Source organism: Crocuta crocuta, unplaced genomic scaffold (genome assembly GCF_008692635.1).
Source record: "Crocuta crocuta isolate KB4526 unplaced genomic scaffold, BGI_CrCroc_1.0 scaffold78, whole genome shotgun sequence".
Lineage (NCBI taxonomy): Eukaryota > Metazoa > Chordata > Mammalia > Carnivora > Hyaenidae > Crocuta > Crocuta crocuta.
Genome location: NW_027532617.1, coordinates 1,269,004 through 1,291,820, shown reverse-complemented (window position 1 = coordinate 1,291,820; position 22,817 = coordinate 1,269,004). Strand labels below are relative to the sequence as shown.

Genomic DNA, 22,817 nt, shown 5'->3' with positions numbered 1-22,817 from the left:
GCAGCGTAATGACATAAATCATAAACAGGAAATGTATTCCAGAAGGTAAGAAGAAGAGACTATTTCTAAGCTTAGGGTAAAGACTTGAGAGGAACAGAGGGATATTTGAGTTGGACCCATGGTGCATTAAAGGTCTGGGGAGAGGTGGAGGGACCCACACAATCCAAAGACGAGCAAACCATTCTGTTTGGCTAGAATGCTCAGTCCATGAAACAGGAGGGTGACCCATAAGGCAGGAAAAGTCTGGTCCAGATAGTGGTGTTTCCTTCTCCTCTAGGCCTCATGCAGCAGTGTTCTAGCCCAAGGAAAGAGCCACAGGTACAAAGGTCCTGTGGTGGGAAAGACCTTGACATGTTGAAGAATAGAGAGGAGGTCAAGGTAGTTGCAGGTGGGTGAGCAACAAGGGAAAGTTAATGGATGTTAATGGCAACATCAGGGCAGGGTTTTAAGCAGGTGAGTGGCATGATCGACTTTACATTTTTAAAAGATGGGTCTGACTGATCCATGGAGAACAGACTAAGAAGGACCAAAGAGGAAAGAAAGCAGAGACGAGTTAGCTAACTTCCATGAGCATCTAAGTGAGCAATGGTGATTGCTTTCCCTGCCCTAACACGAGTCAGGATGAAGCTAATGCAAGCTCTGTTGTAACCTTTGACTTTTCATCAGGCCAAATGGCTATATTTCAGCAGCAGAGATGCCCTGGGAGGAAGAATTTCCAAAGGCTGGGGTTTTAGTACTATGATGCGTGTGGGGTAGAAGGGCCAGGGGAGGCTGCTTTCAAATGGAGCTGGAGAGCATATACAGCCCTCCAGGTAAGGGCATCTTTGTAGAGAAAGGGGGAATTCCTTCAAGCATAAGTAGGATTTGGGTTAGGAAACTACTGGAGAGGGCCTTCCAGAAGCAGGAAGCAGCTTGATGGAATGTCAGGGGCACCTGAGGGTTACCTGACAGGTGTCTGGCTCTGTTGTTCAGGAAAAAGGTGAAGCTAGAGATGAAAGTTTGGACATCATCTGCTTGCAGAGTTGTTGAATCTCTAAGAGAGGTGAGCTCACCCAGGGAGCAAGAGCAAAGACCAGATGATCAGACCTGGCCTCCAGAAGGATGTGGAGATGCCTACGTGTGCAAGGTGGAAGGAGGGAGAGGCCAGGAAGGGACAAACCCTTGCCAGCGAAGAGAGCAGAGGAAGACAACAGGGTAGCTCTGCAGAAGCCAAAACCATCAGTAAGGTTGGCAGGGTTGAGTACTGTAAAATCGTCAGGAAGGACACAGGCTTGAAAAAACAATACTGTGCTTGACACCTAGAAGATTCTTAGTCATCAGAAGAGCATTTTAGTGAGTCATCAAGACAGAATCCAGAATGCAAACGTGAAGGAGGAAGAGATTTGGTGAGAAGACAGAAGCAGTCCATGCCTCCATTGCCGTGTATTAGGTCTTAAAGCCTCACTGCCGCCCGCGTGGGTACCCCGGGGGAGGAGTGGAGGGATGAAATGAGTGGCTTGAGGGCAAGGAGATAGTAAAAAGAGGGGTGAGGACTAGAACCCAGCACATCTGGACCCACAGCCTGTGCTCTTACCAACACTGCTCTTGAGAGCTTTAGCCGGAAGGAGGGAGAGAGACCCCTGATGATTGAGAGGCAAGGGGAGGTGGGAGGGGGGTTCTTTTCTTTTCTAGGGCTGCCCCAACCACACAAGCTGCTGATTCTGCCTTTCTGTAGACACTCCCATATTGTCAGTCATTGCCCTTGGATTTTAACCCTTCCCTGTCAAAAGATCTGTAGAGTTAGTCTTTACGAAAGCCTTGCCAATCCACCAGCTCTTAGAAAGGCTCTTTCCTACTCAGCAATGAAAAAAGAGGAGGTTGAATGAAGGAAGTGGAGAAGGAAGTTGTATACACAGCATTCATCAGGGAGGATCATTTGTTCTTTCCTTCCTAGTGTCCAGGGTTAAGCCGAAGGGCCTCACTTTGTGCTTTTCTGAGGCATGCCCTCATATTTTTTGGCAGTGTGGCTGTTGGAGAAGAAGTCCTCTCGGGCATCTCTCTCCACTTATATCAGCTGTTTATTCACCTCATCGTTCTGCTGTGGCTTCAGTGTCTGACAGCAGGTGTGGAGCCACAGTGCCCGATACTGACATCACCTTTTGTGGAAGAAACAGTGATTTCTACACTCACAAAGAGGGACAACTGCTCCCTTAATCACAAGTCACTGTCTCTTCTTCCCATCGTGTTATGCGATGATTTGAAGGTTTTCCTGGTGATCATTTTTCCTCCACTCGCTTCATGATGTGACAGCTTTATTTCCAGAATCTACCTCAGGCCAAAACTCACATTTCCCCCCAAAGTATTGTTGTGTTTTTATTGAGTAGATTCCCTTCTTTGTTAAGCAAGGCAGAGTTAGCTGGCGACACAATCTCTAGGCGACTAATTCATTTTTTACTTGACAACTTCAAGATATGGGTTGTTTTTATTGCTTCCTTTAGTCCATCAAGTAAGACAATAGCCCTGTAGTGTGTGTGTGTGTGTGTGTGTGTGTGTGTGTGTGTGTGCGTGATATGTGTGTTGTTCAGGCTGTCTTTGCATAGCCAGAAAGAGAAAGTGTGTAGATAAGAGCAGGTCCACACCGCTGAATGGCCCCCTACCACTCACAGTGCCGAAACGCCAGTGATTCCCAAAACTGATGTGACGCTGCCCTCTAGAAGGCGAAGCTGAGAATGCCACTTGCTCCCCAGAGATGGAAGTTTGGATGAACGTAATGGCATTCTTGCCTGTAAAATATTTATACCCCTATTTTATAAGTAATCTCATTTAACCTGGTGTTGACACCACATCGGTTCATGTAAATGATTTAAATTAACTCTGAATGGCAAAGAGCAACACAGCCACTTCATCCCGCCTTCAACTCTTCACTTAGTCGCCTCACTTTGAGGAGGGAACAGCCACTTTCGGCTGTCAGCTCTTTGCAAGCTCATTTACCACGGGTTAAGGGTTCCGAATCCATAATGTAAATCACTTGATTGACAGACCTTTGCCCCCAGTGGCACAATCAATTTTCTATTGTAGAGCTAAATTATTTTCTCGAAGCAAATGAAAGAGCTCTGAGAAGTGAACTCTAGGGGGTGGGAGGGCCAGAAATACGCACAAGGTAACTGGTGTCATTTCTTCTTTCTCTTTGGCTGTCCACAAAGACAAAGGGGTTGATGATGCGGGAGAAGTGACCTGCTTTGCAGGCAGTAATAAAGGCAGCAACTCTGAAGTTCAGTCTCTCAGCTCCTTCCAGTCGGATTCTGGCGACGACAATGGTGAGCAGTCTGCAGATGTGTTCCCCTAGATGGGCTCTGCCTTCTGTGCAGGCGGCCAGTGGGCGGGAGGAAGGTGATGTCACCCGGTCTGTTTCGTGACCTGATCATGGACTTGTGAGCGCGTTCATCAGCATTTTGGTTGACCCCACTGTTGGAGGTCATTGCTGAGGGATGACCTATTGAGCTGCAGCTGTGGGCAGGCCAGGGGTCCGTGTCAGAGGTTGATGAAATTTCCTGACCTCCGACAATGCATCCTCTGATTTTTTTCATAATGGAGCCACCTCATCCCAAATGACACTGTCTAGAAAACTGATTTATTTTTTTAAATTTTACGACTGGTGATCTCTTCACTCTTCACTGTATATCCAGCCTTCCCATCATGAGAAATCAGAGGTAAGACCTCCTTCCCACAGACTTCTTTCCATAGAAGTGGCATCCTATTTCACTTGAATTCACCTTATCATCACCTGGGGTCATGGGTCTTTGGAGTACCTGTGAATACTGTGGTTATGGACCAGCTCCTTAGAAAAGGCAGACACCCAATGCACCCAGTATGTTGCACGAAATTCCATGTGGTTCCTGGACCTCACTGACACTCCGGAGCTGCTACCCCTACCTCTTGGGAACTTACATGTATGGAGAGGGTGCTAATGCTGGACTGGGTTTTCTGAGCTGAGGAACCAGCTTTGGAGGATGGGTCGGTCTCTCCAGGCCAGGGGATGAAGCAGGAGTGGTCATAAAACAGTGAGAGCTCACTGTATGGTGGTGAATCAAGAACAGTTTCAAGTATTCATCCCCAGAGACCACATTACCTTAGTCTATACCTTACTTCACTTTCCCATAAATAAGCGATTGGTAAAAATTGATTTATGAATTAATGTAATCATACAACCCATAAACCCATGCTGAGTTTCTCCTATGTGCTGAACCCTATGTTGGGTATTTTGTAGTCAGAAGTACAAAATGAAAACAACATAGTGTTTGCTCCCCCCCCACCCCCCAGGTAAATATAGGAACACATGAGCTCCAAGGCTATAGAAGCAATCTTGGAAGTAAAATAATCTACTTTCACCACCCTCATCCCCAAATCTCTTCCACCCTAATACCCGGGCACTCCTTAGAGGTGCAGAAGCCCAGTGTATCTGACTGCTGGAATAACAACAATATCAGAGTAGATCTCTTCTGACTGACTTCAGAAGGTCGAGGGCACACCATCAGATCTGTTTGCCTTAATGCTTACTCTCTCTCACATCTCAACTGGAAAAAAGTTATTGCTGGTTTGCATTTTTAAAAATGTTTATTTATCTTTGAGAGAGAGATTGAACGTGAGTGGGGAAGGGGCAGGGAGAGAGGGAGACACAGAATCCAAAACAGGCTCCAGGCTCTGAGCTGTCAGTACACGAACCATCAGATCATGACCTGAGCTGAAAGCGGATGTGAACCAGCTGAGCCACCCAGGTGCCCCTGGTTTGCATTTTATAGAGAAGCACCCGAGAACAGATAGTTTCCAAACTCCAGGCAGAGCTCCGGCATTGATAGCTGATTGACTGTGCTCAGGCTCTGCTACGTGTGCCCTGAAGCTCACACGTTTGGGCTTTCATGCTTAACATTCTGGGTTGGTCCAGACTAAAGGGTGTGGTGGTAGGAATTTTCAACAAGTTAATTTTAAGCCTGATCACGTCACCATGAGCTGCTGCTATCGGGTGCTAAATCAACCCGTCTAGAGCACAGAATTCTCCTTCCCAGATTCGAACTATTTCAGAGGCCAGATGCTGACTCCAGTAGAGTGCTTCAGCAGTAGAAGCTGGGCTCTGGCTTCTTCTAGGCTATCGGTGGCATCATGTGAGTGTGAAGCTATCAGTCCTGCAAAGGACATCCCCCATCACTGGCATTTGGTTTGGAGCAGCATGGCTGACCAACAAATAATTATCCGTGAGAATAGTGAGGCCTTCCCCGGAGAGCCGTCAGGAGTTATTAATGAGAAATTAGCATGAGTTTGATGAGCCACTGCCTTCCTAGATTGATTTCACTGGGCCATGAGGTGTGAATTTATGATCCAGCAATCCCTGCCGATCATGTCTTTCAGAGGCCTGGCCCCAGATTTGCCACCGTTTCCCTTCTGTTCCAAGTATCCTCAGGACCCTCAGATAAAAGTGTCCATCAGACCACTGCCTACTGGACGAACTGGGGAGGTTTTGGGTGTTTGCATGCCGCGCCTTTGTTGTTGCCATTGTTGTGAAGAGAAGTTCACTTATATCTGAAATACATGACTAACCTGAAACTGTCCTTCCCTTCCCCCCGTCTTCTTTTCCTGGCCACAAGCGTCCATTGTGACTGTCATTCAGCTTGTCAACAATGTAGTTGACACTATAGAGAATGAAGGTATTTACTTTTTTTCCATAGCATTTCTTTGTGTAGAGTTATCCTTTGGGAAATAGGGCTTCCTTGTTACTTTGATCTAGGGGTGATTTTAATAAGCTGGTAACTGAGGGGACACCGGATGTTTCTCTAGAGATTAGAATGAATTTTACAATTTTGAAGGAAAAAAATCTAGTTCATAAGTTTTTAAATAGATAGGGTACTCTTTTTTTTTTTTTTTAAATAAAATCCCTTCTAAGAGAAGAGTACCCAATCATTTGGAATCCAGATTGCTACTACGTTCCTTCTTACATTCAACATGTATCACTGAGCACCTATTATGAGCTGGAACTACTTAAGGAATCATTCAAAGCTATAATCCTAGGGGCATTGGTTTCAATCAGGTAACTTTTATCAGTGACTTAATACAATTGGGGCCAGGTACAGACGAGATTTATCTTTTTATTTCCTAAACAACAATGAGGAGAAACAGGAGCATGTTTTTTTTTTAAGTCATTGAAGATGTCCTGCTTTACCCTTTTCACATGGCTTGGATTACCAGGTTTACCTCTCACTTTGTGTTTAAACAGTGTCTATCATCGATCAAGGACAGAACTACAACCGAGGTGACTCTGCCATGACCCCGGCATCACATTTACTTAATGCATTTTGAATTGCCAAGTTCGTTCGTTCTGTGTCCCTCTCCCTCCATCTTTTCTGTGTTTCTTTGATCTGAATTTTGCATGTTCCAGGTGTCTTGTGTGCTTGGCATTGGGAGGTGAAAGCCCCTCCAGCATCCCACCCCCAGCCTCCGCACTGTGCGTGCAGTTCATCCGTGTGCAATGCATCCCCCTGCCTTCTGTGGACCACAGTATGGCCCATGCACCCCTCTCTATGGGAGTGTGCAGCCAGCCTCGCTCGGCATTTAGCATGTGGAAAGGAAGGGGGAATAGCGGGGAGGGGTGCTGGCACTATGTTTCCTCAGCATGCCCCGGCTGGCCGTCCCTTCTGGCATGGCTGAGTGTAAGGCTCTGCAAAACCAGGCACCATCTCTCAGAGTCGCCATCGCCTCATTGTTCCAGGGCCAGAGCATGGCTGGTCCCTGATAGAGCCCTTATAAGGAGCATGCACTTGACCCCAGCGTCTCAGGGTGTCTTGGACATTAATTGCATGTCAGGTTACCCCCTCTGCTCCTTGCAGAGCCCTGCCCCAGCTGCAGTCTGGAGGAAATTAACTGTCAACGGCTTTTGTCCCACAGCCTATCACTGGGACACCTCTGACTGGATGCCCGGGGCCCGCCTGTCGGACATCGAGGAAGTGCCCAACTACGAGAACCAGGAGGGAGGGTCTGCACACCAGGGCAGCACGCGGGAGCTGGAGAGTGATTACTACCTGGGCGGCTATGACATCGACAGCGAGTACCCACCCCCCCATGAAGAGGAGTTCCTGAATCAGGACCAGCTGCCCCCTCCCCTGCCAGAGGATTTCCCAGACCAATACGAGGCCCTACCCCCCTCCCAGCCCGTCTCACTGGCCAGCACCCTGAGCCCGGACTGCAGGAGAAGGCCTCAGTTCCACCCCAGCCAGTACCTCCCTCCCCACCCATTCCCCAATGACACGGATTTGGTGGGCCCGCCTGCCGCCTGTGAATTTAGTACTTTTGCTGTGAGCATGAACCAGGGCACAGAGACGGCCGGCCCAGCGGACAGCGTGTCTCTATCCTTGCACAATTCCAGAGGCACCTCGTCCTCGGATGTGTCGGCCAGCTGCGGCTTTGACGATTCCGAAGCAGCCATGAGTGACTACGAGAGCGTGGGAGAGCTCAGCCTCGCCAGCCTGCACATTCCCTTTGTGGAGACTCAACACCAGACCCAGGTGTAGACAGCGCGCCTATGCGGGGCTCACAGCACTGTCTGTGGCTGAACTGCGGAAGGAGGCTGGACGGCCTCGTGTCTCTACAGCCCGCAGCCGGAAAGAAACACGTTATTTGGCGCCAGGAACTTCTTCACAAGTCCTGCTGTCACGGATAAGCTCCGCTCCAGCTGGGTGGGAAGGAAAGGCTCCAATGGTTTCTTAGAGGTGATGGATAGCCTTGCGGTGGGTACCTGTGTTCACGATCAAGACCGGGCACCGAGTTTCTACACGGGGGATCGACTCCGCCCATTAGGTTATACAGCCCATCTTGTATGGCTTTGTGCAGTATTGGGACCTGGAAAGCATTACGGCAGAGCCGGCAGTATTAATGACTGGCAACCAGCAAAGAGGCATTGTTGCATGTCATTTTGAGCCAATGGGGGTGGGGGGGAGGTTTAAAACAGTAGTTATGATGGTCAGAAAAGTTAGTCTCTTAGGCAAAAGAAAAGAGAAACAAATATTATTAAAAAGAAAAAGCAAGAAAATGGGCTGAAGCCTTTAAAATCAACTCTATTTTTCTTTAATAAGCTGTCCAATTTTCAGCTATAAAATTAGGTTTGGGTAACATGGTTTGTATGCTTAGTTATTTTTGTTTGTTTGTGTTAAGCATCCAGTATAATATAGTTGGGCTTTATGATCTTTGAGAAGGGTATCCATGGAGAGGAATATGAGGATATTTGGGCTCGCTTTTGTGGGTTGGGGAGAAAGTTAACATTGTTCACACATTAGAAAGAATGTGATTATCTGTTTTTGTGTTTTCCAGTAAATATTCCTATCGCTACAGTTTTAATATTGCTGCAGAATTGGCCTTTGTTCTGAGAATCAGGGAAGAAAAAAGAAAGAAAAAAGGTGTACCTTAGCACATTGTTCTCTAGGATAAGAGGTAGTTAGAGGTTTAAGCAGAATTCAAGTTCAGGAAAAAAAGGGAAGTACACTTTCAACGTTTTCAGCTGGATAATCACGATTCTTGATAATGCAGATACAAATCTAAGTGTTATCCTAAATTGGTAGCGTCATCACTATAAATGCAATTATGTTTGGAAAAGAAGACAGTAGATTAGTTCTTGTGTATAAATTATAATAGTGTGTGTGTCCGGGCCTATGTACAAATATGTGCTTGCACTCAATAAGGCTGCTCTTGAGGAAAGGTAACGTGAAGATTTGGGGATTTGGACTGTGTTGAAAATCCTGCCGGTGAGGCAGACCTTCCAGTTTCTCTGATCTCTACAATGTTAGAGAAACACCAAATGCCATATTTTGCTCTGGTTCAGTTAACTTTATTTTGGTACTGCCATTTGTATTAACTTAAAACAAAACTGTGCTTTCTAAAGAATAATATTTTGTTATAGTTTTCCAGAACTAAACTCTTATTTGAAAGACGTGTAATGTTTAATTACACCTGGGGTTCTCCTCTCTTCTGACACGTGGGCTTTGGCCGTAGGAGTTTCCCAACTTGATGGGGGAATCATCCCACCGGAAATAGAATAACCCAGTACTCGAAGCTTAAGGTTAACAAGTTGAGTGACTTTCCTCTTTTGCTTCAATCAGATTATGGCCGCGTGCACAGTGGCCATGGTAAATAAATGCATATTTGCACTATCTGCTTCATGAGCAAATCTCTTTGTCCACAGTTTTTGGTGACATATGGCATTGGTGTGTCAATTGTACTGTCCTGAATCCGTGTATCATCCACTCAGACATATTTTTAGTTGCTTCAGCTGTGTTTAGTCCGTCTGTTTCATCGTAGGAGTCAGTGTTGCTGAAGTTCATTGTAAAAAAAAACTTCCTTTTCATTCCCAAGCTTCCTAAGTACACAAGACACTTCACAGATCGCTCAGCTTTTCTCCTCTTCCCATCTCTTGGTCGGACCTACTCATGGAAGCATTATCCGCACTGTGGTCTTGAAATAAATGAATTTCACTGAGGCTGCTTTTGAGAATAAAGTCTCTGGTATTTTTCTTATATAAGAAGCACATTTGCAAGAATCACGGAGAAAATGATGAACTAATGGTCTATAATAGAATCACTGCTACACTTTTAATAATGCAATGACATAAAAACCATCAAAGTAAAACCAACAATTCATTTCTTGCCCCCAGGAAACATTACAATGAGATTAATGCCGATGAGTCACTACTGCTTACACAGCATCTCCTCCGGGGAGAATGCCTGACTGACACAGTAATGAAGGAATAAATAGATCCTAATGCATTCGTGAAGTCACCCAAGAAAATTGTGCACACTCTTTGCTCTGACCTATATAAAATACCTCTCTCTTCAGCATCTCTTCCCCTGATCTTCTGCAGCTAAATGTATACCAGACGAGCATGTGTTATGTTGTGATTCATTACCTTTAAGCACATGACATCCTCTCCCTGTGGGGGTAACCAGATTTCCCTGTAGGTTACAAAATGGTTTGCAGTTAGGCCAACATGGAAATAGGTGAGGTGACTGCTGATTCAAAGAGCCTGAAGGGTCCTTGAGATCTGCTTGTCCAATCCCCTTATTTTATCAAAGAGGAAACATGGCCAGAGAGGGGATGGGACTTGACCAAGCTCACACGGGAAGTTAAGGAGCTGAACAGAGACTAGAACCCATTATTCTTCCAATATTCTTTCTATACAATACCACTCGCCACTAACCTTCCTGGGACATGGTGTCTGCCTGCTTCCACCGACCTCCCGCATCCTGCTTTGGAATATGCTAGAAGAGAGTTCATGGAGATTATTTCCCTAGAAGCGTTACAATCTCATGTTTCCTTGCAGCCCCCCTAGGAAGGATGCACTCACTGAGTTCACACATTTCTTTGGCCATTTATCAAAATGCTGCTTTTACCAAATGAATGTTTGCTAAAGTGAAGCTGGTATGATAATTACAGAATGGAACTCAGACCAGGCATCAATTATAGTGAAACTCTGATTATAACGTTTCCTACTGGAAACGTTTGTTTCTCCGCCCCCACCCCCCCGCCACCAGGCCCAATGTTTGTTCCTACCCCTTGCACCATGAGGAACCACATGGGAAATAGGTGAGCCAGGAATTGTCTTTCCTGTTCTTCTCACATGCATGTGCTACCTCCTAGAAGCCATTTTCCATACCCTGTTGTTGGCACTTCACCTGTGTTGCAGACATTCTCGTTAGGTTAAAAGTAGCGGGACTGGGTGGGTGACGCATGTCCTGTAGTAAGCAGCAGCTATGGGGCTGTAAACGATGAGTAACGTACGTGTTCATTTGCTTTCTTCCGCAAGTATTTTGCTGCTGAGTTCCATACCGTGCGAGCTTTCCATTTCCTCACATCCTGCCCAGTCATGAAATGCCATTGTCCAAGACCTAGTAGTTGTAATGAGAGCAGGTCAAGTCTATGCACTTGAGGTTTACCCTGTCAGACAATCAGTTTGAAGGCCTGGAAAGGGAATTGATGATGCATTCCTGGAACTTATCTGGAACCGCCCCTGGGAATCACTAGCACAGCCTAGGAAAAAAGCAAGTAAAAGAAACATACCACCGGCCAACTCCTACTTCTTCCCACCCCCACCCCACCCACTGCCCCTACTAATGTTATGTCTACGTAATCAAAGTCGGGGGAATTGAGACCCAGAAAACACTTCCCTGGGAAAGAATTCAGGAAGATCCTAGTGTTCATTTTGCAGGGCCTGCCCAGGTAATTGTCTGGTTTCTTCACGCTTCTACCCTCCCAGTGCACAGATACTGCTAAAGTAGTTAGGCTTTTACGTTTTGTGTTTCTAGTTTCATAACCATGAGAAATGGAGATTTGAAGAGGCGCTACTTCAGAGTCATCATTTTGTGTGGTCTGTGAGAAGGCGGTTTCGTGTTTATGCTGGTTTTTGTCCTGCGACGTTCAACTGCACATTATTCTGGTGGAAATCCACAACGGCTTTAAGCTTCTGGCTGTATAATTCTAGGGTTTAAAGTCACCATTTGTGGGTTTGGCATCCGTTAATATTTAGCCAGCTGGCTAAGAAGTAGGAAAAAGTAAGATTTTCTTTCCTTATGTAATAATGAAAAGCAATAATTACAAGTATGTAATAATACACAAAGGCCATAATTAGTCTCTGCCAGTGTTGAAGATGCACTGGAGAATCGTACAGTCATTTGAAGTGTGTTTGGATCCATTGATATGGGCCGCAGCACCCTTCCGGCAAACAAATACCTGAATTGCTACTACTTAACAACTTTCTGAGCCCATACTACTGCATTTGGGGAAGTGACAAACATGTTCAGGAAATGGAAGCAGTTCTTTTTAAGCACTGTATTGGAGAGATTGTCTTGTAAATTTACCTGTTACAAACAGGCGGGTTTGTAAAAGATGTATGTTTCGGTGTTTCAAATGTTTATAAAATTGTATATAATGGTTTCAATTTTCCAGGCTTTTGTAGATACTGTATTTGATGCCTATCAGGATGCTTTAATTTGGGGGGGTCGAATATAATTCTAAGTCACTCAAGCTGTTGGTCTGCCACTTTTGAGATAAACACACACACACACACACACACACACACACACAGGATTTTAGATTTGCAAGTAATGTTTTTTAATCATTTCAAAATGTACTGTAACCTTTCTTTGGTTCTACGGTTTTCATTTAACTTTCTCTGTTTCCAAGAAAATGTTTGTAATTGACATTTTTTAAAAAACAAATGTGTTTTGCCCAATTACTACGTACCTCATTTTTATGCCATTTCAGATTCAGATGAAGTATGTCATTTCTTTGCATACATGCACGCGCACTCCCCTAAACTTGCACACATGTCACATGCCAAACCTTATGCAAAGGGGAAAGCTAACACTTCAAGTGAATCTTGTCCCTTTCAGATATGGATTGTTTCTGCATATATTGCTGTTGGCAGTATTCTATCTTGTGTTCTTTTTCTAAAAAAAAAAAAAGAGAGAGAGAGAGAGGAAAAAGAAAGAAAAGAAAAAAATACAAACATCAGCAACAACAAAAAGACAGCCAAAAACGAAAACCACAAAAAAACAACCCAACAGTGTACAGGTTTGTAATTGCCAAAATTTGATGGTTAAAACACATTTTCAAGTAAAAAAAAATGAAACTAGCAATTGTGTTGACCCTTTTTAAGTGCTTCCTTTTATTGTCTCCAGTTAATTACTTATGTGGAACTTAGAGAGTCATATTTTGCAGGGGATGGTGTTTTCTTCAGAGACTTCTTACCTCCAGAAAGACTTCCACTGGTTCTGAGACACATGTGTTGGAATCCTCTCTAGCTTCTCACTGGACATATACCCTGTAGGGAATTTCCCTGATGAGACAGAACATAGCCCTGGAGGCTTACAAAACAAGGGCTAAGGAGCCCACCTCTGCAGAAATATCTATCTCCTAAATACCTCCCCACACCTTCTAGGCAGCTTCTCTAGTACTTGTTTCCCTAAACAAAAATGTCAAAAACTTTGGAGCACAATTAGCACTTGAGTTTTCCTCCACAAAGCTCTTGGAAAATTTCCATACAAAGTAAAAGTTGAAATATATACAGAAGTGTGGGGGGGGTTAATTTTTTACTCTTTTAGAGGGAGAGAGTGTGGAGGGTGAAAGTGTATGCGCACGGGGAGGGAGGCATGGAGAGATGAGAGACAGAGAGAGAAAGAGTATCTTAATGAGGCCCCATGCCCAGACCCAGTGCAGAGTCAGTCATGGGGCTCAGTCTCCAACGTGAGATCATGACCTGAGCCAAAATCAAGAGTCGGATGCTTAACAGACTGAGCCGCCCAGGTGCCCCTGCAAATTGATACTTTGAAGAGGAAGTGACATTACAAGAAGTTAGCTTGAAAGCAGGAAGGAGTCCAGAAGGGGAAGGGCGCTCTCTGCCTTGCACTGGTGAGGGAGGGCTGGGGCCTCCTGGCAGAACGGACAGGTTTGAGCCCTGGCAGCAAAAAAAAACGCCCTCTTTCCCGCCCCAAGGGTTCCCAATAGGCGCTAGAGTGGGCCCTGCCTGCGCCTGCGCCAAAATGCCTGCCCCACTCCCTCCAGGATCCAGCAGCCACTCTGCAGAACGCCCCGGCCAGGCATCCAGTTTCTCCTTGCTGAAAATCCTTACTGCGCTGGCCGGTGTTCTGAGAGCCTCTGGTTCCTCGTCCAGCCCACAGTGGTGCCCAGGTAAATGCTGAGCAGCAAACTGGATAAAAGAAGGGGAGCGGCAATTTGGTGCACTGGCCACTTCGGCGTTACTGCCAACATGGATGACTTCAAACTACTAAAGTAATGTGAGCAGGCTTACAAATTCCTGAAAGGCTAACCAGTAGTGGCTCGTGCAAGCCCATCCAGAGCCAGCCCCGGCTTTTACCTCCGGCTCCCCGACTAGACCATCAGCTTCTTGAGGGCACAGTCCTGTTTTCACCGTCTCTGTTTCCCAGGTTCCAGTACAACCCTGGCCTTCGCTAAATGTTCTTGCTTGGAAATGTAACCAGTGATGTCTCCAGCTGAATCCCCTTGACCTCGTAAATCCCTCCTCATTCTGCTGAATTTAGTAACTGCAGTGAGAAGCATTTCAAGACAGGCAAGCATTGAAAACACTCCAAATCTCTTGCCTTTCATCCCAACAGCACAGTGATATGGTCATGAATCGAGCAACAGGAAAATATTCACATCCATGCCTTTCATGTGGCCGCCCTTAGCAGGAGGAGAATCTGTTTACATCTCCATCCGTGCCTCAGACATCACGGAGCAATCCAGACCTGTCAGTTAAGAAATAGCGCTGGTCTGTTGGGCAAACAGGAAAAGAAAAAGACTTTCCATGTCTATCTTCATTCATTCTCTGCTGGTTCTTTTTCCGTGCCTGGGTCAGGAGTCCCTAAGACCACTCCCAGTTGTGATGATCCCCTAGGACTCAGGACTCCGCATATAGTTGTACTCACAGCTGTGAACCACTGCCAACCAGGCGAGCTCATTACACACTCCTCATGCAGTTTTATGGGAGGTTAGTGTCATCTGTCAGCCTCTGCCTGGGATTTACCAAAATTCCAGACTCCGAGAAGGAAATGCAGGTGTCCAGAATAAATGATACCGAAATAGTGGGCCTCTCCCAAAGTTCCAATCCCAGATACCAGCCAAGGGCCTACTTTGTAAGAAGGCATTTCAGTGGGATGCCTGGGTGGCTCAGGCAGCTAAGTGTCTGACTTCGCTCAGGTCATGATCTCACGGATCGTGGGTTCGATCCCCGTGTCGGGCTCTGTGCTGACAGCTCAGAGCCTGGAGCCTGCTCCTGATTCTCTGTCTCCCTCCCTCTCTCTGACCCTCTCCTGCTCACGCTGTCTCTCTGTCTCTCTCTCTCTCAGAAATAAATAAAACATTTTAAAAACTTTAAAAAAAAAAAAAAAGGCCTTTAAGAGCATAGCACCCGACCTGGCAGGCCCTGCAGAATCCGTCTGAAATTTCAACCAAATGGACACTGTGATTTGAGTAAAAATTATCATCACCAGTCACTAGTTTTGGATTAACTGCTAATTTGGGTCCAGCAGGGTAGTTTTCCAACCTAGATCTTCATCTTAAATCATTTGGCCCATTTCTCAAAATTGTTCCATTTATGTCTTGATTCTTCTTTTTTTTTTAAGTAAGCTCCATATGCCCACATGTGGCTCAAACTCATGACCCTAAAAGCAAGAGTCACATGCTCTACTGACTAAGCCATCCAAGCACCCCTTGTATCCATCTTGTTACTTGTTAAATTCTAATTAATTTTTAGCCAATTATACCTATTTTATATTTTTTTAATAAAGAAGATTTGGACAGCCTAAATATCAAACAATAAATGATAACTTGGGACAAACTGGCACACAAATTAAAACAGCCTAACAAACCAAGCAGGAACAAGTGGCTTAAATGTAGAAAATTCTAGAACATATTTTTAGTGTTTCCTTCATTGTTTGTACTGCCCTTCCTTCCTTCCTTCCTCCCTCCCTCCCTCCCTCCCTTCCTTCCTTCCTTCCTTCTTTCCTTCCCTTCTTCCTTCCTTCCTCTTACTCCAAACCAGTGCAAGTTCATGACATAAACAAGAAAATGAAGACAGGAGAAAGAAGGGCATAAAGAACCCCTCTATATGTCACCAAAAACAATCACTTGTATTTTATCAGAGTATATTCTTTCAGGACATTTTCTGTGGAGATACACACTGACATACTTTTTCAAAGGGGAATTTTTATAAATACGCTTTTGGGAATTTTAAAAATGCCACTCTAAGTAATACATAACTACTTTCTCATGGAAAGACAGACACAATCCAAAGGCGTCCCCAACAAAGCATGAAAGGTCCTTTTCACTTTGCAACTGACATCCCCTCGTATCTTCTACCTTCAAAATATAGTTTCTTTAACTATGTAAGGGACATTTCTGAAACACTTTACATTCCAGTTAGTCTCTACTGAGTGCCCTTTTGTGATCCTCCTTGATGATTGCCTTTTTACAATTTCTGATCTAGCAGCCCTTCCTTGGCCCTTGGGATTCTATAAGATTCAAATGCCTCTCCCCTATCACTTTCTCAGACTTCAGGAAAGCATGCACTGTTTGCCAATGACGCCCTTTCATTTAGCGCCCTCAGCACCTTGCATGGGATTGGCATGAAGTTCTGGGAACCCATGATCAGCTAGAGCCAGAGCAGCACAGATATTGACTCCAGGGCCAAGCAGGCAGAGACGTTGCCCTAGAAAATATTTGTATACGCTTTCAGTTCATTGGTGAATACCGTCTTAGTGCGAATACCTTTTCTCTGCTGTTCAACCTCCTAACAGTAAAGGGTTCGGGTGATGAAGACTCCCGGTATACGTACAAATACATATATGTAAATGGGAGGGAGGGAGTTACACAATGGGATCTGATTATCCTGAAACTTGCTGCATTTGCTTTACCATCTGTCTTTGACATCTTCACGGGCTAGTGCTGTAGTTTCTTAATGGCTGCATTGTTTTCCATACGATGGGAACTCCATAATATATTTAATCATGCTATTTTAATCAGGCTGTTTTACTGTCCAGATATTACAGATAGTGCTCCCATGTACATCCTTATGCCAATGTGCACACGTGTTAGTACTTCTGAAGGATAGATGTTTGGAAGCAGAATTTTTATTGATTTATTGATTTTTTATTTTTATAAGTTTATTCTTTTGAGAGAAAGACAGAGACAGTGAGTAGGGGAGGGGCAGAGAGAGAGGGAGAGAGAGAATCCCAAGCAGGCTCCACACTGTCAGCACAGAGTCCGGTGCGGGGCTCGAACTCACAAACCGTGAGATCATGACCTGAGCTGAAACCAAGCATCTGATGTTTAACACACTAAAGCACCCAGGTTCTCCTCTGGAAGCAGAATTTTTAAGTCAAAACATCTGTCCATTTTTAAAGTCTAAGCATTTCTTCTATTTTAATTGCCTTTAAAGTGGTTTCACCAAATAATAACCCTATCAATAGTTATACATAGTATGTAGAAAACTATAGAGCTCTCTCTGTCAAACCAAGCCTGTGGAGCTGGCTTAGTGTTCCAGAAGCCACACTGCTGCTCCAGATTCTCAGGAGATCCTAGGTTGGAGACTGCTATGGCAACTCACCACTGCCAGGAGAACTGACCCTGGAAGTCCCCACTTCTATAGATATCGTCACATGTGCTACTCGTCCGTTAGGCAGGGCTCCTAGAGGAGGGCTGGATTGCTGGCTGGCAGGAGCACCAAGAACTCATTCTCTCTGAGACACTAACTGTCTAGCTCTCGGGCCCTACATTAGGACTTTTCCTTTTACCCAGGAAAACATAAGCAGATTCCATAGAGATCGAATGCTGATGTCCTTATAACATCAGGCCATGTCTGAACGATCGTTATTCCACAACTTTTAGCTTTGAAATGGTCTAATCTCTGTGCTGTAGAAAAGCTCAAAGGAATCCTTAAAAACGTGACTTTCCATATGAGCTTGCATCAGTTGAAAACAAAGAAGGAGCATTCAGAGGAACCGTAATGTATCACTTTGGAGTCTTTAGAGTTAGGGACTACCACCTTGGTCCTCAATTTTGGTCCACAGACCAGCAGCATCTATCTCACCAGAGATCCCCCAGCATGCTAGAAATATGGAGTCCCAGACCCACTGAGTTAGAATCTATATGTACCCAAGCTCTCCAGAGAATTCATATGCATGCACATTAATGTCTGGGAAGCACAGTGGGACTTTTGACTTGGACTCTTAATACACACTAGCCTCATGTGAACTTGGGTGAATTACTGAATCACTATGTACTTTAGTTGCATACTCTATAAGAAAGGTAGGTTACAAGAAACAGTGATGCAATTCATGCAAAGAGCTTAGTACAGTGTCTGGCAAACAATAAGCACTCAAATGGTAGCCACATATCATTTTTCCTAATTTTCATTCAGGTTCCACTGTGTAGAAGGGGCTTTAATCATTTCCAGGGGCCCCATCTCATCTGGCTACTAGAGAAACAGTTCAGTCCAGAATGGTTAAAACTATTCATAAGAAAGAAAAATCCTTTGGCTTCAACCCCAGGTGTTCTCTGGAGTCATGCTTCCTGAGAACACTCTTTGGTGCATTATCAAGCGTCTTGTTTAAATAAATGTGTTTTGCACAGATAGGAGAGACAGGGCTTTGATGCAGACGCCTATCCGTACAAAGGTTCATCATCCTTCTCGTCCTGGCATTTCCTAATGAAGCCGAGTCCCTGATCAATCCCAGGTCCTCCTTCTTGAAGCAGAGATTTTAAGGTTGTGTCATTTCTGTGACCCAGAGAGAAATGGCATTTAACTGGGTCACAAAGGAATTCGGCGACGGGTGACGAGATCTTGGTGTGTGGGAAGGCTAACGGTGGGCATGCTTGTTCTAAATGGTCGGAAATTAGCTCTGAGAGGAGTGAGATTAAAATGACCAAAAGGGCAGCAACTTTGGGGACAGAACTGAAAGGCTGTGATAAGATTTACTGTGTAAATAATTCACCTAGCACAGAAAAAGGCTTGGGCTCTGAGCACAAAGGGACTTTTTGCCCGTCTCAGAATATAATTAATTAAGAATTCAGGATACAAGGGAATTAGAGAATCCGTAACCTGGAGGCTTGCTGCTGAATGATTCTGATCATTTTTAACAATGAGAAAATTTAATTTTCCCATTATGTGGCATAGATTTGAAATTTGGATAATGTGATGAGCAATGTTCCTTCAGTGCAGTCAGCAAATTAAACTGTTTCTTTTGGTTTGGATTTTCCAGCAAAAATCAGAATCATGTGATTGAATCTGAATCATAGAAATGATTGTCAGAGCTGGAAAATACTTGAGAGAAAAATGTGCAGATTACAATTGAATCTTGCACTTTAACACTGAGCTGTGCTTTGTAATTAGTGTGTGTGTGTGTGTGTGTGTGTGTGTGTGTGTGTGTGTGTGTGTAGCTATTGCATTATTTGATGTTATGTACTGGGATCAGGGAGATGAATAAATTATTCCTATATATATAATGGAGGCAATGTCAACTTACCAACAAATTACACTTTATTTGACAGGAAGAGATGGTCAACACTTTTTAGTCATAAAAAGTCACAATTATTACTCGTAGAGTTAAAAATGAAGAGCTGAATTCACTTTGTGATGAACCCAGCATTCACAGAAGACAGGCTGCCATCCACTGCTCTTGAATTACCCATTTTTCACATTATTTCAGGCATTGCTTATTTAAGTATTTCCAAGTGTATTTGTGAGGTCTTTTATTAACATATCAATTATTCAGTGTGCATTTGCAGACCATTACAATAACTTTCCAAATATCTGTTGCCTCATTTCCTACCTGTAAAATCCCTACTTTAATTGTGCTCTCAAGATTTCCAAGGGCCTCACGCAAAGCGTAGTTTTGGTTTCAGAGAGACTGGGTTTGACTCCCTCTGTTGTTGGCTGAATTGTGTTCCCTGAAAGGCTCTGTTAAAGTCCTAGCCTTGGGTGCCTGTGAAAATGACCTTATTTGGAAATAGGCTCATGGCAGATATAAGCAAGTTAAAATGAAGTGACACTGGGTTAGAGTGGCCCCCTGATCCAATGTAACAATTGTCTTTATAAGAAGAGGAAAAGAGACACAGATACACACACAAGGGAACATGCATGTGAAGGTGGGGACAGAGATTAAAGTGCCAGGTCTCAAGCCAAGGAACCCCAAGGACTGTGAGAACCACCAGAAACTAGAAGAGAGGGTCAGTACACATTTTCCCTCAGAAACTCCACAAGAGACACCTGGGCCGCTCAGTTGGTTAAACATTCTACTCACGTTCTCAGCTCACATCTTGGTCTCAGGGTCATGAGTTCAAACCTGGAATTGGACTCCATGCTGGGCATGAAGTCTACTTAAAAAGAAGGAAGGAAGGAAGGGAGGGAGGGAGGGAGGGAAGAAAAGAAGAAAAAGAAAAGAAAAAGAAAAAGAAAGGAACTCCAGAAGAAACCAACTCTGCTGACCCTTAGATTTTGAAAACTCATGTTAACAAATCATATGTACCTTACGTAACTGGGGCAGCCGTTAGATGAGATCCCTCTAATAGGTGTGAATAACAGAAGTGCTGCCCCAGGCTCATTCTAGTTTCAGTGGCTCAGTCGGTTAAGCATCCAACTTCGGCTCAAGTCATGATCTCATGGTTGGTGGGTTCGAGCCCAGCGTCGGGCACTGTGCTGACAGCTCGGAGCCTGGAGCCTCCTTCAAATTCTGTGTCTCCCTTTCTCTCCGCTCCTCCCCCATTTGTGCTCTGTCTCTGTCTCTCTCTCTCAAAAATAAGTAAGCATTTTTTAAAAATTTAAGAAGTCCTAGACATTAAGAAACAAGCCCAGTAGAGATAAACAAAGCCTCTTCAGAAAAAAAAAAGATCTCACCCATTTTTCCATTTTGATTGACATTTTTTTGACTGACAAGCAACAAAAGCAATACTAAATAAGCTCTTGTTGGGGGAGAGGAGAACTCCCCATACCGCTACCACCATAGTGATTTCTGTTTTTATTTTCCATTTATTTTCTTTTCCATTATTTCTTTACAGTAATACAGCAATACAACCATTCATTTGCATAATTTTTCACAGCTGTAATCACAGTGTTGACATTTTTACATTAATATCCTATTCTTTCACTCTGTGTATTTAGATGTTTTTCTTGCTTTTACAAAGTCACCCTTTTTAACTTTTCATGATTTGCTTTCTTTTTTCTGTTTTTCTTTTTCTTTTTTTTTTTTTTGCTTTCTTTATATTTGAGGGCCATTGATGAGTTCAAGGAAGATAGGAAGATGGAGCTTCTAGGTTTGGAGACCAAACTTCTAAGTCTGGAGATGGGAATCCTTCACCTGCACCCGCACCCCTTTACCCTGGACACCCCTGGACAGTGGGCCTGTCCACTGGGGTGGGAGGGTCTTATATTAGAGGCTGAGAGACCTTAGGAGACCTGGAGGCCAGGGCCCAGGCCCTGCTGGTCACAAGAAATGGATGCTTTCCAAACCTACATACCTTTTCTCCAGAGGCAGTCTCTGGAGATTGAGGACTTTCTTGAAGCTGCTTTGGCCAAGCAAGCACACCACACTCAGGTTTTATGTGTATTTGGGGGTGGCTGAAGGAAGTTATGGAGCTCCAGAACATTCCCTACGTCACCCTTTGGTGTGCTCACCAACTACCTGAAAACAGAAACAACAGGATGCATATATGTGTATATAAAAGAGAGAACGAGAGAGAGGTTTATTTTAAGGAATTGGCTCATGCGGCTGTGGAGGTTTGGTGAGTCCAAAGTCTTATGAGGTAGGGTAAGGATAGGCCAGGAGCCCGCAGACTCGAGGAAGAGTTGGCGTGCAGGTCCAAATGCAGTCGGCTGGCAGAACTCCTTCTTGCTCTGGGGAGACAAGTCTTTGTTCTATTAAGGCCTTCAACTGGTTAGATGAGACCCACCCATATTATGGAGGGTAATCTTTATTCAAAGTGTTCTGATTTACATGTTAATCTTATCCGCAAACACCTTCAGAAAATAGTATTTGAGGGGTGCCTGGCTGGCTCAGTCAGTAGAGCATGCAACTCTTGATCTTGGGGTTGTGAGTTCGAGCCCCACATTGGGTGTAGAGATGACTTAAAACTAAAATCTTTAAAGGGGTACGTGGGTGGCTCTGTCAGTTAACCATCTGACTCTTGATTTCAGCCCAGGTCGTGATCTCACGGTTTATGGGTTTGAGCCCCACATCGGGCTCTGCACTGTCAGTGAAGAACCTCTAGGGGATTCTCGCTCTCCCTCTCTCTCTACCCCTCCCACCCTTGTGTGCTCTGTCTCTCTCAAAATAAATGAATAAAATTTAAAACAATAATAAAATCTTAAAAGAAGAAAAGAATATTTGACCAAAATGATGTTTGACCAAAAATATTTTTAAAATAATCTATATATGTTTTAAATCAGAAGACAAAGAAGAAAGCTAAATTCTTTTTTATTCCCAACATACTTCCCAGATATATAATAATGATCTCAAATATAATAATTTGATGCAAATCCTTCCAGCCTTTTTTCTATAATGCAATGTAAATGTAAATGTGTGAAACTTCTAATACAAATATGGGCTCCAACTGTACACACTGTTGTGAAACTTGCCATTTCTACTTCATGGGAGTCCCGGACACCTTCCCGTAATGGGTACATTCTTTTAGCAGCTGTGTAATATCTTGCTGTATAGAAGCCCCCTAATTTACTTGACAGTCCTCTTATTGATGGACATTTGGCATCATTTGCAGTTTGGAACTGTCACAAACAACACTGTAGTGCATATTGTTGAACATATCTTAGCAACCCTGTGCAAGTACATTGTACAATAAAGATCTAATGGTGATTTTATTATACAAAGCATATACCCATTTTAGATATTGCCAGATATTGTTAAATAGGTGCTTAAGCAGTGTTTGTTGAGTGGAAAAGACTCAGAGTTCTAACGCAAAGATAGCAGAGAAGGAAAGGAAGGAGAAGAAAAGAAGAGAGATTAGAAAAGACCTAGACAATGTTTTGATACCAATTACATTTGGCCAAGCTGGTGCTGTAGACAGTACATCGTATCCATGAGGCAGGCTCCAAGAAGACAGGGCTCTTTTGTCACTGATACAACCCAACAGAGCCTGATAAAAAGAAGATGCCGGATAGATAATTATTTGTTGAATAGATGGTGCAAAGAAAACCAAGACCCACTGAGTTTAAGTGAAATAAGATATGAAAAGTATATTGTGTGTCTTATGCACTCAGGATATGGTGGCTGCTTTTA

At 44.1% G+C, this 22,817-nt stretch overlaps 1 protein-coding gene across 3 annotated transcripts in view; it reads left to right on the top strand.

Annotated features, from left to right (window-relative positions):
- FAT3 (FAT atypical cadherin 3) overlaps positions 1–7,535 on the top strand; it is a 520,003-nt gene extending 512,468 nt beyond the window's left edge. For 2 of the 3 annotated variants that reach the window (XM_077780624.1, XM_077780623.1), the window contains 4 exons: positions 3,183–3,296; positions 5,619–5,678; positions 6,245–6,280; positions 6,913–7,535. In XM_077780624.1, the coding sequence (XP_077636750.1) occupies positions 3,183–3,296; positions 5,619–5,678; positions 6,245–6,280; positions 6,913–7,535 (833 nt within the window). The remainder of the gene's footprint in view (positions 1–3,182; positions 3,297–5,618; positions 5,679–6,244; positions 6,281–6,912) is intronic. The other variant, XM_077780625.1, reaches the window with a different exon arrangement.
- Positions 7,536–22,817: the final 15,282 nt, after the last annotated feature.